Consider the following 16046-nt stretch of genomic DNA (forward strand, 5'->3'; position numbering starts at 1 on the left):
GGCCCATATCACTTAATACCTTTGGTTGCCAAAAAGCTATCTATCTCAGATTTAAATTTAGCAATTGAGCTAGTATCAATTGCTGTTTGCAGAAGAGAGTTCCAAACTCCTACCACCTTTTGTGTGTAGAAATGTTTTCTAATCTCACTCCTGAAAGGTCTGGCTCTAATTTTTAGACTGTGCCCCCTACTCCTAGAATCCCCAACCAGCAGAAATAGTTTCTCTCTATCCACCTTATCTGTTCCCCTTAATATCTTATAAACTTCAATCAGATCACCCCTTAACCTTCGAAACTCAAGAGAATACATCCCCAATTTGTGTAATCTCTCCTCGTAACTTAACCCTTGAAGTCCGGGTATCATTCTAGTAAACCTACGCTGCACTCCCTCCAAGGCCAATATGTCCTTCCGAAGGTGCGGTGCCCAGAACTGTTCACAGTACTCCAGGTACGGTCTAACCAGGGTTTTGTATAGCTGCAGCGTAACTTCTGCCCCCTTGTACTCTAGTCCTCTAGATATAAAGGCCAGCATTCCATTAGCCTTCTTGATTATTTTCTGCACCTGTTCATGACACTTCAATGATCTATGTACCTGAACCCCAAGTCCCTTTGGACATCCACTGTTTTTAACTTTTTACCATTTAGAAAGTACCCTGTTCTATCCTTTTTTGATCCAAAGTGGATGACCTCACATTTGCCTACATTGAATTCCATTTGCCACAGTTTTGCCCATTCACCTAATCTATCAATATCCCATTGTAATTTTACGTTTTCATCTCCACTGCTTACAATGCCACCAATCATTGTGTCATCGGCAAACTTAGATATGAGACTTTCTATGCCTTCATCTAAGTCATTAATAAATATTGTGAATAATTGAGGCCCCAAGACAGATTAAGAGCGGGAGTAGGCCATTCGGCCCCTCAAGCGTGCTCTGCCATTTGATAAGATCATGGCTGATCTGATTGTGACCTCAACACTACTTTCCCATCTACCTACTATAACCTTTGACTCCCTTGTTAATCAGGAATCTAACTCAGCCTTAAAAATATTCAATGACCCTGCCTCCACCACTCTCTGGAGAAGGGAGTTCCACAGACTTACGACCCTCAGAGAAAAAATTTCTCCTCATCTCCATCTTAAATGGGAGACCCTTTATTTTTAAACTATGGCCCCTAATTCTAGTCTCTCCCACAAGGGGAATCATCCTCTCAGCATCTACCCCTTCAAGTCCCCTCAGGATCTTATATGTTTCGATAAGATCACCTCTCATTCTTCTAAACTCCAATGTATACAGGCCCAACTTGTCTAACCTTTCCTCATAAGATAACCCCCTCATCCCAGGAATCAGTTGAGTGAACCTTCTCTGAACTGCCTCTAAATCAATTATGTCCTTTCTTAAATGAGACCAAAACTGCACACAGTATTCTAGATGCGGTCGCACCAATGCCCTGTACAACTGTAGCAAAACATCTCTACTTTTATATTCCATTCCCCTTGCAATAAATGACAACATTCCATTTGCCTTCCTAATCACTTGCTATACCTGCATACTAACTTTTTATGAATCATGCACTAGGACACCCAGATCCATCTATACCTCAGAATTCGGCAATCTCTCTCCATTTAAATAATGTACTGCTTTTCTATTCCTTCTGCCAAAGTGGTAAGTTCACATTTTCCCACGTTATACTCCATCTGCCAAATTTTTGCCCACTCACTTAACCTATCCCTTTGCAGACTCCTTATGTCCTCATCACAACTCACTTTCCTACCTACCTTTGTGTCATCAGCAAATTTAGCAACCATACATTCAGTCCCTTCATCCAAGTCATTGATATAGATGGTAAATAGTTGAAGCCTCAGCATTGATCCCTGTGGCACTCCACTCATTACATCTTGCTAACCTGAAAATGACCCATTTATGCCTACTCTCTGTTTCCTGTTAGCTAACCAATCCATGCCAATATGTTAACCCCTGCACCATGAGCTCTTAATTTGTGTAGTTGCCTTTGATGTGGCACCTTGTCAAATGCCTTCTGAAATCAGAGTATACCACAGGATCCCCTTTATCCACATTGCTTGTTACTTCCTCAAAAAACTCTAATAAATTAGTCAAACACGATTTCTCTTTCACAAAACCGTGTTGACTCTGCCTGATTGCATTGAGATTTTCTAAGTGCTAAGTTTCTATAACCTCCTTAATAATAGATTCTAGCATTATCCCTAAGATAGATAGCAGGAAACTACAGGCCAGTTAGGCTTTCTGTCTCACTCCTTTCTTGAATAGAGGAGTTACATTCCCTATTTTCCAATCTGATGGGACCCTTCCAGAATCTAAGGAATTTTGGAAAATTAATACCAGTGCGTCTACTATCTCTGCAGCCACTTCTTTTAATACCCTAGGATCGTCCCGCTGGCTTTAATTGCCAGCCGGACTTTTGGGATCGGGAACGGCGCACGCACCCAGATGGCTCTGGTTGTGCGAGTTTTTGGAGCCGGGATTTCTGCCTGCTCCTCAAAAAGACAATTTTCAATGCTCCCCCGCCCCCAACGCACCCGGACTTTTGCTTTGCAACGAAGGCTGATACGGCAACAGAACCATATGGAGGCGTCACTTGTCTCCTCACATAGTACATTGGAAGATGAGTTGGGCTGTGTTACTGAAAGATAGAATTTGCATTCATATAGCACCTTTCAAGACCTCGGGATATTCCAAAACACTTCACAGTCAATGAAGCATTTTTTGAGTGTAGTCACGGTTATAAGGTAGGAAACGTGGCAGTCAATTTGCGCACAGCATGGTCCCACAAACAGCAATGAAATAAATGACCAGGTCATCGGGTTTTTTTAGGTGTTGGTTGAGGGATAAATGTTGGCCAGGACACCAGAAGAAGTCCCCTACACTTTTTCAAATAGTGCCCTGGGATCTTTCACGTCCACCTGAGAAGACAGATGGGGCCTTGGTTTAACATCTCATCTGAATAACCATGCATGAATATCCATTAGCACTATCTATTGAAATCACACCCCTTTTTTTTACTCATATTTACTTTTTTGCTAAAATTATCAAACAGAGGAAGATATACCTCCATATTGCAAAGGATTTGAAATTTGTCTTGCATGTACTGACAAAATCTTACTCTTGGTAACACGTTGAAGTCAACATTGGATTATTTCTTTCAGAACCTACTTAAGTCTTAAGTCTGGGATAATTTAATGAGAGCCAGTTCTGACCAATAGTGTATTCAGGAGATGCTATTCAATGGGTCTGAAGTCTGTAAACACAGTATAATTACTAAATCGATGTCAAGTCCTGTTGCAGCCTCTATACTTATTACCAAGTCAAGATAATTCAGATTTTATAACCATGCCCATTATGAATCACCAGTTTTTAATATGCTGTTTAAATGCAGCCATTCTTCTTCAGAACCTGAAAGGTCAATTAGCTCCTGAGGGAATCAGTACAGCTCTCTCTCTGATTAATACATTTCAGAGCAGTACTGTGGGAAACTAATAACAATACATTGCAGATGGCTTTTTCTAATCCTATTAACCAAACTCACTGTTTTTTCATTTATCATGAAAGCATCTCTACAAGCCTCCTCAGTAGGTAGCTTGTGAGAATAAGTGGTACCTTATTGTGAAATTTTCTCCCATTGTACTAAATACCAGAGAGCATAAAATCTGTATACAGATGAGGGTTATTAAATGTGGCCTTTTTTAAGAGCCAGACAACCTAACACTTCAGCAGGGTTTTGAGTGACTTCATGCTGTTTTATATATAAAGTGAGCTCTTCTTTTTGAATAGCTTTGTTGACCCGACCTTGTCGAGCATTAATATGGTCAGCTTACCAAATAACTACTAGACAAGTTGCACCTTGTTTAATCTTTTAAGGAATACTTTAAAATGAAGACAAGTAACCTATCTGTCTTCCAGTTGTTTCAAAGAACACTTTGGGGGTAATTTTGAGTTTGGGTGATAGTGTAAAACAGGCAATATTGATTATACATCTCTCCCGATTTTCATTTCCATTGAAGTCAAGAGCTTCACAGATGTCTCCACTGAGGTTTTAATTGAGGGGGTCCTCAAGGAGGGAGGTCCTCTTCCCCACTACCCACAGGAGCGTCCCCAGGGTGACAGTGGTCCAGGCCTGGACAGAGATCATAGACAGGGTCAGACAGGGCCACCTGCATCACCCTCCAGACATGGATGCAATGCCGGAAGAAGTTTAAAAACCTCACAAGAACAGAAGCGTGAGTACACCTCTTCATTTCTCCACCTCTCTCAGCATCACTTCACAACACTTCTTTCACCCCTCCCCAACTACTCTCAACAATTCCCTCCCCTCCATCACATCCATCAACTTTCTATCACAAGAGCACACTGCAACACCTCTCTGTCTCAGTACAAACACACTCAGTTCTTTCTTCCCTCTCTTCACACCACACACTGACACCACTCTCACCTTCTCAGATACTACTTGCACAACTCCTCCCACCACTTCTTCCTCACTTCACATCACACACACTTCCCTTTATATTCATCGCATACCCATCCTCGTTCCATCTTGACGCATCTCCACCTCTCAACACATCAGCTATATGCACGAGCCCCACACAACTCCACTTACCTTTTCAACAGCCACTCACTAACTCTTACCCTCTCTTTCTGCAGCCCATAATGCAAAGGAGAAGAACAAGAGTGGAGGAGGAGTTCCGTACATCATCACCCTCACCGAAGCAGAGCAGAACGCCCTGGAGATCAGGGGTCCAGGCAGAGCATTGGGGAAGGTGAGGTTCATGGCATTCCAGAACAGGGTGTCTATATATTATTTGTAACCCTTCATTCACCTCAGCAAAGTTCCAGCAAGCTTTATTACTTCAAGCTGTATTCTCAGGACTGCCACCTGCTAATGTCATGCCTCTATTTGCCATCCTAACTATTGTCCCTTTTCTCTTTCAAATGGTCAAATTAAGTTGCTAATTCTGAGGAAAGAGATAAGCAAAGATCATGCGCTGTTTAAACAACACATGTTTGTGCCCATGGCTTTGTTTTAAATAGCAGATGATTTGACTTGAGTTTTTGCATGACTTTGCAAAGGCATGTAATGCGCTGATCATTTAAAATAAAGACGTGACTGTTCCACCTCTTCTCTAATTTTTTGGGTGAGTATGAGGTGTATCAGTTTCATGCCTAGGCAGTAGTAAGACCTGAAACAAACCTGAATTCAGTGAACATGAAGAGCAGACAATTAATTGAGGACGATAATAGCATTTTCTGCAACAATTGTCTATTTTTATAGTGAAGTATTATCAGTCCATTGCATAGTGAGTATACTGTTCACTCCCTTGAGGATAGTTACAAATATTTTCTGCTTTTACATCCATTGACAACATAGTCTACATTTTCCAATTAAGCAGCAGTGGTAAGATACCTCACTTGCCACCAGCGTGTGTCAGAAATTGGTTGCGTAATTGGAAAATTTGCCCTGTTGAATCCATTCTAATTGTCTCAGAGATATTGGGCCAGAATTTACTGTCAAAATAATGGTGAGGCTAACAGCGCTCACTGTTATTTATGTGCAAATTGGAGAGCAACTTCCAGCGAGGGCACATGCTCAGTTAAAAGCAAAAATCCGGACACCACTGTCCGAAATGCGCCGGCCGCCATTGGCTTTACGAAAACGACATCTCGCCATCTGATTCACTATTCAAATACATCGAACGGCGTGAAGTTCTTGTACTTACATGGTAGACATGAACTAAACTCGTGATGAAACGTTAGGGCTTGTCTGAAGTGATGCGACGAGCCTGTCTTGCTGACATTAAAAGTTTGCGCATACTTAATTAAGCCTGGATTCAGACGGAGGGAATTTTTTAGTTGACAGAGACTTGTAGAAAACATCTGAGAGAGCCGGGGGTCAGATTTTTTTCACTTAAAAAGGTTCTCGAGACGCAGCTGGCAGTGCCAGGGATCTGGGTCTTTGACACTGGTCAGTGGAGCGACAGGAGCAGGCTGCGAGACCGCTTTCCGCCTCCTATATCTGTGGTCCTAAGGCTGACAGTGTTCGTTCCACAACGGGTACTAGGGTGGGTGAAAGGGCACCGAATTATACTAGAATGAACTCGGTCGGATACCGGGAAGCCGAATGGCGGCTCTCGAAACCTAGAGAGGTCGGTCAATTTAAAATGTGGGGAATAATGCTGCTGTCTGCGGCTGTACAGCTCGGCTAGCCTGGCTTTGCTATTTCCAAAACACCAGTTCCCCACTAATAATGGAAGACCGCTTTCTGTCCTCTATCTCCATGGGCCTGAAGTCAACTGACTTCAGTGCACAACTGGGGCTAGACTGGGTGAAGGGGCACCTAAAGATACCAGAACGAACTGGGTCGGACACCAGGAAGCCGAACAAAAGCTTCCGAAATCAAGCGAGCTTGGTCAATTTAAAATGTGGAGAATAATTCTGCTGCCTGCCACCATGTCATCAGACTTTTTTTTGGTCAATTCCAGACAACGCTCGGATGCCCTGTAGAGGGTGCCGCGCTGTTTCGATCTCCCGCTGACAGCAACTTGCCGTGCAAAACCTCATGGAAAGTCTTTCGGCATATGCAAGTCTAACGAACCTCAGGCGCCATTCGTTTGCCACTTACAGTAAATTCTGGCCCACCAGGAATGCTGGCCTAGAAATTAGTTCACACCAGCCTGAATTGGGCCCAGCGAAAGATTCCTGCACCAGAACGGTAGGCCCAAGGCACACACGATATTGGGCCTCAGGCCTCACTTACACGCGACCGGTAACCTGCAGATACCTGCTGGGCACCCCTAGGCAGCTCGCCGGCGGAGGATTTCAATTTAGGGCTGCTACGTCACCAGTAATGGCCCTCAGGTAAGTCCTGGATTTATACTGTCATTGTCAATGAAGCTTTGTACTGGTTAGTGAGAAGTGGGGTTTGTGAGTGTGCAAGGATAGATCACTCTGAGGATTTTCTACTCCCATCTGCCCCGCAAATGTAAGTACTCAAGAAATGACGAAACTTATTAACTTATCAAGATGAATTTGAATGAAAGCTGAAGGTGGAATTTAAAGCTGTGTCCCTGCCTCCCTACCAGAGAGGGCCCAGCACTCTACTGACATGATACTAGCTAAGGAACAAAGCATTTCCAAATCATTCTCATTTATAAAAATTGACTCTTGTACCTTATTTTTATGTTCTCACGGATAACAAAGCGATACTCAATCTTCTAACATATATTCAATTTTCATTATAAGGTGGTGCTTGGAAGCCAGCCAAAAGCTGGGTTGTAACAAGGAAAATTACATCTGAGGTCCAATATTCGTAGCACCCACTAAACAACATTATTGATCAATGCCTGCATTTTCAGCATCCACATAAGTAAATAATATATTCAGATAATTCAGTAACTACATCATTAAATAAATTTAAAACAGAAATAGACAGTTTCCTAGAAGTAAAGGGAATTAGGGGTTACGGAGAGCGGGCAGGAAATTGGACATGAATTTAAATTTGAGGTTAGGATCAGATCAGCCATGATCTTATTGAATGGCGGAGCAGGCTCGAAGGGCCGATTGGCCTACTCCTGCTCCTATTTCTTATGTTCTTATGTACCCTGGGATTGATATTGTAAATCCTGACACTTAGGCAACCATGATATAATGAAATGACGATGCTGTAAACATCAGCATTGTAAGAAAAAAGCAAATATCCAAGACGGTGGCCTGGATTTTCCTCCCAATTACCGCCATTTTTTGGGAGGTCCCATAGTGTATAATAGAGGAAAATAAGGCAAGGAAACCTTCTGCTGAATTCCCGGTCTTAAAAATGTCTATTGGAATTTTCTTCTGCCCCCTCCCTGGGTGGATCTCACCAGCTCCACTGTATGTAAATGACTGAGTAGGTGGGGCTTGGTCCCATGTCTTATTTCCCTCAATGCCCACTCCAGCTCCAACTCCCTGGAAGGACACCTTTATCGAAGAGGCGTTCAGAATTGTTTGTTAGTGGAAGCCAGATGGTATGTGTTGTAAAGCCATCAGGTGGCTTTCTGTAACTTTCTTTACTTGCTGTTCAGTTCTGCTGCTTCCTGCCCCTCCCCATAACCATTATTTGTAGAATGGGTTTTGGCTTCCGAGATTTCTCTGTTTAATAAGGTTGCTGGCCTGTCCCTTCAAGGGACCTGCTGCTACAGTGAGTGAAATGCAGCCCAGTATTTCTCTCCCTCATAGTGTTGGACCCCACCAATGGACAGTGGAGATAGTGCTGGGAGCCGGCCCTGCATTTGTAAGTAACCCTGACCCAAAAAAAGGACGGAGTCACAGCGGGGTCGGCCTAGCGGCTGAATGTCCCCTCCTATTTTTGAAGAGGTGACTAAAGTAGTGGACAGGGGAATGTCAATGGATGTTATATATATGGACTTCCAGAAGGCATTTGATAAGGTTCCACATAAGAGACTGTTAGCTAAGATAGAAGCCCATGGAATCGAGGGAAAAGTACAGACTTGGTTAGGAAGTTGGCTGAGCGAAAGGCAACAGAGAGTAGGGATAATGGGAAGGTACTCACATTGGCAGGATGTGACTAGTGGAGTCCCACAGGGATCTGTCTTGGGGCCTCAATTATTCACAATATTTATTAACGACTTAGATGAAGGCATAGAAAGTCTCAAATCTAAGTTTGCCGATGACACAAAGATTGGTGGCATTGTAAGCAGTGTAGATGAAAACATAAAATTACAAAGCGATATTGATAGATTAGGTGAATGGGCAAAACTGTGGCAAATGGAATTCAATGTAGACAAATGTGAGGTCATCCACTTTGGATCAAAAAAGGATAGAACAGGGTACTTACTAAATGGTAAAAAGTTAAAAACAGTGGATGTCCAAAGGGACCTAGGGTACATAGATCATTGAAGTGTCATGAACAGGTGCAGAAAATAATCAATAAGGCCTTTATATCTAGAGGACTGGAGTACAAGGGCGCAGAAGTTATGCTGCAGCTATACAAAATCCTGGTTAGACCGCACCTGGAGTACTGTGAGCAGTTCTGGGCACCGCACCTTCGGAAGGACATATTGGCCTTGGAGGGAGTGCAGCGTAGGTTTACTAGAATGATACCCGGACTTCAAGGGTTAAGTTACGAGGAGAGATTACACAAATTGGGGTTGTATTCTCTGGAGTTTCGAAGGTTAAGGGGTGATCTGATCGAAGTTTATAAGATAGTAAGGGGAACAGATAGGGTGGATAGAGAGAAACTATTTCCGCTAGTTGAGGATTCCAGGAATAGGGGACACAGTCTAAATATCAGAGCCAGACCTTTCAGGAGCGAGATTAGAAAATATTTCTACACACAAAGGGTGGTAGAAGTTTGGAACTCTCTTCCGCAAACGGCAATTGATACTAGCTCAATTGCTAAATTTAAATCTGAGATAGATAGCTTTTTGGCAATCAAAGGTATTAAGGGATATGGGCCAAAGGTGGGTATATGGAGTTAGATTACAGATCAGCCACGATCTTATCAAATGGCGGAGCAGGCACGAGGGCCTGAATGGCCTACTCCTGTTCCTATGTTCCTACTGCAGTTCTGATAGGAAGCCAACTGATGAGGACATTCTGATTTGTATGTGTGCAGAAGTTTGTACAAGAATGTTACAGGAGAGGTGTCTGTAAAATGTTGGAAAGTGAATTGCAAAAGACCTTGAAAATGAGGTTTTTTTTGTAATTGTGAAGTTTACCGTAAGCTTTTAAAGCTTGAGAACTGAAAGTTATAGCTATTAATAAATTATTCCACAAGTTTCACCTACCTCACCTACATAACTGTATTTGCACTTGAGAATCATCCTGTAAAGCCTTGTCCGGTTTTCATCCTCAAATGGCATAGTTCCACTAAGCAAAATATAGGAGATCACACCTAAAGCCCACATATCTACTGCATTGGTGTAAGGTTTCCTCAACAGGATCTCAGGTGCAATGTACTCTGGTGTGCCACATGTGGTCCTCATGGACCAGTCTCCACCTTTATTCCCAGAATTGGCTAGTCCAAAATCAGTGACTAGGATCTTGGAGTCTGATCCTGGGTGATAGTAAAGTAGATTTTCTGGTTTCAAATCTCTGTGTGTAATTCCCAAGGTGTGTAAGTACTTGATGCCATCTAGAACCATCTGCAGTACCCTAGTAGCATCTCTCTCTGTAAATGATCCTTTGGCAATGACACGGTCAAAAAGTTCTCCACCAGTAGCCAATTCCATCACCATGTAAATACGATCTTGGGTCTCAAAGACCTCGATCAGCTGGATGATGTTGCGATGGCTCACCCTTCTAAGCACATTAAGCTCTGACTCGCACACCTCCTTTCCTTCTTTAGCCTTAGTCTCAATCATTTTGATGGCAAAGGGCTGTTTGGTGGCTCTGTGTTCAACTCTCACCACCCTGCTGAAGCTTCCTCTTCCAATCAGAGCCTTGATGTCATACCTGATGAAGATGAACAGCACAGATTTGTCAAGATTGGTCAACGATTTAGATAAAATGCCTTTAAAATGCTGTAGTTTCAAAATTCAAAGTTTAACGCAAACATCAAAGTCAAGCTATGTGTGTGTTATTAGACTGTAAATGTAATAGGTAACAACAACAATTTGTATTTATATAGCGCCTTTAACGTAGTAAAACATCCCAAGGTGCTTCACTGGAGCGTCATCACACAAAATTTGACACTGAGCCATATTAGGAGCTATTAGGACAGGTGGTAAGTTTTATGGAGCGTTTTAAAGGAGGAGAGAGAGGTAGAGAGGTTTAGGGAGGGAATTCCAGAGCTTAGGACCAAGGCAACTGAACGATTAAAATCGGAGATGCGCATGAGGAGGAGCGCAGAGATCTCGGAGGGTTGGAGGAGGCTACAGAGATAGTGAGGCATGATGTCATGGAGGGATTTGAAAACAAGGATGAGAATTTCAAAATTGAGGCGTTCCCGGACCGGGAGCCAATGTAGGTCAGCGAGCACAGAGGTGATAGGAGAACGGAACTTGGTGCGAGTTAGGATATGGACAGCAGAGTTTTGGATGAGCTCAAGTTTATGGAGGGCGGAAGATGGGTGGAGGGCCAGGAGAGCATTGGAATAGTCAAGTCTAGAGGTAACAAATGCATAGATGAGGATTTCAGCAGCAGATGAGCTGAGGCAGGGGCGGAGACGGGCAATGTTACGGAGGAGGAACTAGGTGGTCTTGGTGATGGAGTGGATATGTACTCGGAAGCTCATCTCAGGGTCAGATAGGATGACCAAGGTTACGAGTGGTCTGGTTCAGCCTCAGACAGTGGCCAGAGTGAGGGATAGAGTCGGTGGCTAGGGAATGGAGTTTGCGACAGGGACCAAAGACAATGGCTTTGGTCTTCCCAATATTTAGTTGGAGGAAATTTTTGCTCATGCAACGTGACAAATAAGAGACAGCAGAGGGGTCGAGAGAAGTGGTGGTGATGTAGACCTCGGTGTCGTCAATGTACATGTGGAACCTAACGTGTTTCGGATGATGTTGCTAAGGAGCAACATGTAGATGAGAAATAGGAGGGGGGAGGGATAGATCCTTGGAGGACTCCAGGGGTAATGGTAAAAGAGCAGAAAGAGAAGCCATTGCAGGTGATTGGCTACGACTGGATAGATAAGAATGGAACCAGGCGAGCGCTGTTCCACCCATTTGGATGATGAAGGAGAGGCGTTTGAGGAGGATGGTGTGGTTAACCATGTCAAAGGCTGCAGACAGGTCGAGAAGAATGAGGAGGGATAGTTTACCGTGGTCACAGTTACATAGGGTGTCATTTGTGTCTTTGATAAGGGCCATTTCAATACTGTGGCAGGGGTGGAAACCTGATTGGAGGATTGAAGACAATAACAGTCATAGAATCGTTACAGAACAGAAGGAGGCTATTTGGCCCATCGAACCTATGCCGGCTCTTTGTAAGAGTAATCCAGTTAGTCCCATTCCCACGTTCTTTCCCCACAGCCCTGCAAATTTTTTCTCTTCAAATATTTATCCAATTCCTTTTTGAAAGCCACGATTGAATCTGCTTCCACCACCCTTTCAGGCAGCGCATTCCAGATCGTAAAAAAGTTTATCCTCTAATCACCTTTGGTTGTTTTGCCAATCACCTTAAATCTGTGTCCTCTGGTTTTGAACCATTCCTCCAATGGGAACAATTTTTCTTTATTTACTCAATCAAAAGCGGTCATGATTTTAAACACTTCTATCAAATCTCCTCTCAACCTTCTCTGCTCGAAGGAGAACAACCCCAGCTTCTCCAGTCTCTCCACATAACTGAAGTCCCTCATCCCTGGAACCATTCGAATAAATCTTTTCTGCACCCTCTCTAAGGCCTTCACATCTTTCCTAACTGTGGTGCCCAAGTCAAAGGTGCAAGTTTTACATGGTTTCTGTTAAGAGATCTATTTATTTATTAATAATAATAATAACTATTTTAATACCTAAGCTTAATCCCTACTGACTACATTTACCTATTCAATCTGTGTGCATATTATCGGAAAAACAGCAGATCAGTCATTAAGGGAAGTATGTCAAACATCAATGGAGATCACTTGTAGCTACATTGTAGCTCATTTTGCACTGCTAAGAAAATGTGCAAATAAACTTAGAGGTATGTATATATGTAGCAGGATAGAGGCAAACATGATAGCTTCTTTATTTTCCAAGATATAGTCCCTGTGAGCATTACTCCCCACTGGGAGTGCCAGATCACAGATTCACTTCTACAAAGTTTGAGGCATTTTGTGTCTCAACATATATTATAATTTAAATTGCTCAGTGGCTGATCAATTGTAAACAATACTCTTAAATACTGTGAGTCTGCTTAGATTGGGCATTGGATTACTAAAAGTAAAACTAAATTTTTACTAAAACTAAAAGTTGATCTGGCTCCAATATTCTATCGCCAGGCATGTCATTTTGGAACCAACTTGGCCCCAAATAGATTCCATTTATCTCTCCCTTCTCCAAGTAGAAGGAATCTTACAACACCAGGTTATAGTCCAACAAATTTATTTTAAAATCACAAGCTTTCGGAGATTATCTCCTTCGTCAGATGATTGAATGAAAAGGTTCTCAAATCGCATATCTTATACGATGTTGGGACAGCATCACACCAATCAAAAGGTGTCGTTGTTATTCAAACAGGCCAGTCACGGAGAACAGCACGTCCCAGTACACTCGATATACATTGTGTCTTTTACACAGGCAGGCAGAAAGAAACTTAAAATGGCAGAGAGAGAGAGAATTTTAAAAAACATATAAATTTTTTTTTTCCCCCTTTTTGCTGGTGGGGTTACGTGTAGCGTGACATGAACCCAAGATCCCGGTTGAGGCCGTCCTCCAAGTAGGATAGTCATTAGTTGGATAACCGACAAGCATGGGTTTGAGTCCTCCCTAGATGAACAGCAGGTACCAGGAATTCCTCACTAGAACATAAGAACATAAGAAATAGGAGCAGGAGTAGGCTAATCGGTCCCTCGAGCCTGCTCTGCCATTCAATAAGATCATGGCTGATCAGATCCTAACCTCAAATCTAAATTCATGTCCAATTTCCTGCCTGCTCCCCGTAACCCCTAATTCCCTTTACTTCTAGGAAACTGTCTATTTCTGTTTTAAATTTATTTAATGATGTAGCTTCCACAGCTTCCTGGGGCAGCAAATTCCACAGACCTACTACCCTCTGAGTGAAGAAGTTTCTCCTCATCTCAGTTTTGAAAGAGCAGCCCCTTATTCTAAGATTATGCCCCCTAGTTCTAGTTTCACCCATCCTTGGGAACATCCTTACCGCATCCACCAGATCAAGCCCCTTCACAATCTTATATGTTTCAATAAGATCGCCTCTCATTCTTCTGAACTCCAATGAGTAGAGTCCCAATCTACTCAACCTCTCCTCATATGTCCGCCCCCTCATCCCCGGGATTAACCGAGTGAACCTTCTTTGTACTGCCTCGAGAGCAAGTATGTCTTTTCTTAAGTATGGAGACCAAAACTGTATGCAATATTCCAGGTGCGTTCTCACCAATACCTTATATAACTGCAGCAATACCTCCCTGTTTTTATATTCTATCCCCCTAGCAATAAAAGCCAACATTCCGTTGGCCTTCTTGATCATCTGCTGCACCTGCATACTAACTTTTTGATTTTCTTGCACTAGGACCCCCAGATCCCTTTGTACTGCAGTACCTTCCAGTTTCTCTCCATTAAGATAATAACTTGCTCTCTGATTTTTCCTGCCAAAGTGCATAACCTCACATTTTCCAATATTGTATTGCATCTGCCAAATCTCCGCCCACTCACCCAGCCTGTCTATATCCTCTTGTAGGTTTTTTATGTCCTCCTCACTCTCTACTTTCCCTCCCATCTTTGTATCATCTGCAAACTTTGATATGTTACACTCGGTCCCCTCCTCCAAATCGTTAATAGTGGCATAATTCATCATAAAATGTCTGAGTGCATTGCTGTTATGCTCCTGACCACAACATGATTGCACACCATACCCCATCAAATGGTGTATCCATCAATGGGAGGTGTAGACCTTCACCAGCATCTTCTTGCCTCTCTGCAACCCAATTATGGTAGGCACCAATCTTAGATATATGAACATGTGTTCTCATACCTGGATTCCAGGTAGCACCTTCCAGCAGCTATTGTCCAAAGTCTTAGATCAGTTATACTATATCTCAGCGATACAACAGATATCTGTCTTCAGCACAGTGGAAGGTCCTACGAGCACCAGCTGCAACATACCAGCCACCTTGATGTTCCAGTTATCAAAGTTTAACATCTTCTAACTTATTCATCACCAACTGCTTAATCCAGATTCTCATGTGCTTTAGTAACCAGTTGTACCCACTGTAAGGCTAACTCCTCTGCCAGGGTACTCAGTGACAGATTGGTGTAGGCTGGAGTCCACCTTCCCTGCAACCATTTCTGTTTTTTTCCAAAAAACTTGCTTGATTTGGTCCTGGATCTTAAGCATGGGCCAAAGGAAGCTTTTCTATTGTACACCGAGGAGCTCTGAGCTATGAAGAACTGTATATAGCAATATATCTCAAGATGCTTCACAGAGGTGAACTTAGACAAAAATGGATGTTAAGCCAGAAATGAAGATATTAGGAGGAATGACCAAAAGCTTGGTCAAAGAGAGGGGTTTTAAGGCAGTCTTAAAGGAAAAGTGAAAGGTGGAGAGGCAGAGAGGGAATTCCAGACATGGGGCTGAGACAGCTGAAGGCAAATGATGGGGCAAAGAGTGGGGAGGGGGGGGGATGTACAACAGGCTAGAATCAGGGAAAAAGAGAGTTTGGGGTGGGGGAGGTTGTAGAGCCTGAGATGGTTACAAAGATAGTGAAGTAACTTAAACACAAAGATGAGAATTTTAAATTAGAAGCATTGAGGGGCCAGGAGCCAATGCTGGTCAGCAAGGACTGGGGTAATGGGTGAGGAGTATTAGGCGCGGGAAGAAAGACGAAGAAGGCCAAAGTGACCTCACCCCATCGCAGTGCAGTCTGAAAGAGCTATGTCCAGTATGAATTTGACATCTGCTAATATGAATCAGGTGCCCCTTGTTTCTTAAGAACATAAGAAATAGGAGCATGTGTAGGCCATACGGCTGCTAGAGCCTGCTCCGCCATTCAATAAGATCATGGCTGATCTTCTACCTCAACTCCACTTTCCCATCCTATCCCCATAGCCCTTGATTTCCTTATTGTCCAAAACTCTATCAATCTCAGTTTTGAATTTTTCTTCATCTCGATCCTAAATGGCCGACCCCTTATCCTGAGACTGTAACCCCTAGTTCTGGACTCTATAGCCACGGGAAACTAGTTGGTTAGCCTCTCAGAATCTACCCTGTCAAGCTCTCTAAGAATTTTATACGTTTCAATGAGATCTGCTCTCATTCTTCTAAACTCCAGAGAATATAGGCCCTTTCTACTCAATCTCTCCCCACAGGACAACCCTCTCATTCCAGGAATCAATCTAGTGAACCTTCGTTGCACCCCCTCTA

At 43.0% G+C, this 16046-nt stretch overlaps 1 protein-coding gene across 1 annotated transcript in view; it reads right to left on the reverse strand.

Annotated features, from left to right (window-relative positions):
- The window catches only part of LOC137308161 (serine/threonine-protein kinase H1-like), a 105346-nt gene extending 90521 nt beyond the window's left edge, over positions 1–14825 (reverse strand). The window contains exons 1-2 of the mRNA XM_067977048.1: positions 14769–14825; positions 9815–10549 (exon numbers count right to left, since the gene is read on the reverse strand). Coding sequence (XP_067833149.1) covers positions 9815–10549; positions 14769–14825 — 792 coding nt within the window. The remainder of the gene's footprint in view (positions 1–9814; positions 10550–14768) is intronic.
- Positions 14826–16046: the final 1221 nt, after the last annotated feature.

The sequence above is a fragment of the Heptranchias perlo genome, chromosome 3 (assembly GCF_035084215.1).
Source record: "Heptranchias perlo isolate sHepPer1 chromosome 3, sHepPer1.hap1, whole genome shotgun sequence".
Lineage (NCBI taxonomy): Eukaryota > Metazoa > Chordata > Chondrichthyes > Hexanchiformes > Hexanchidae > Heptranchias > Heptranchias perlo.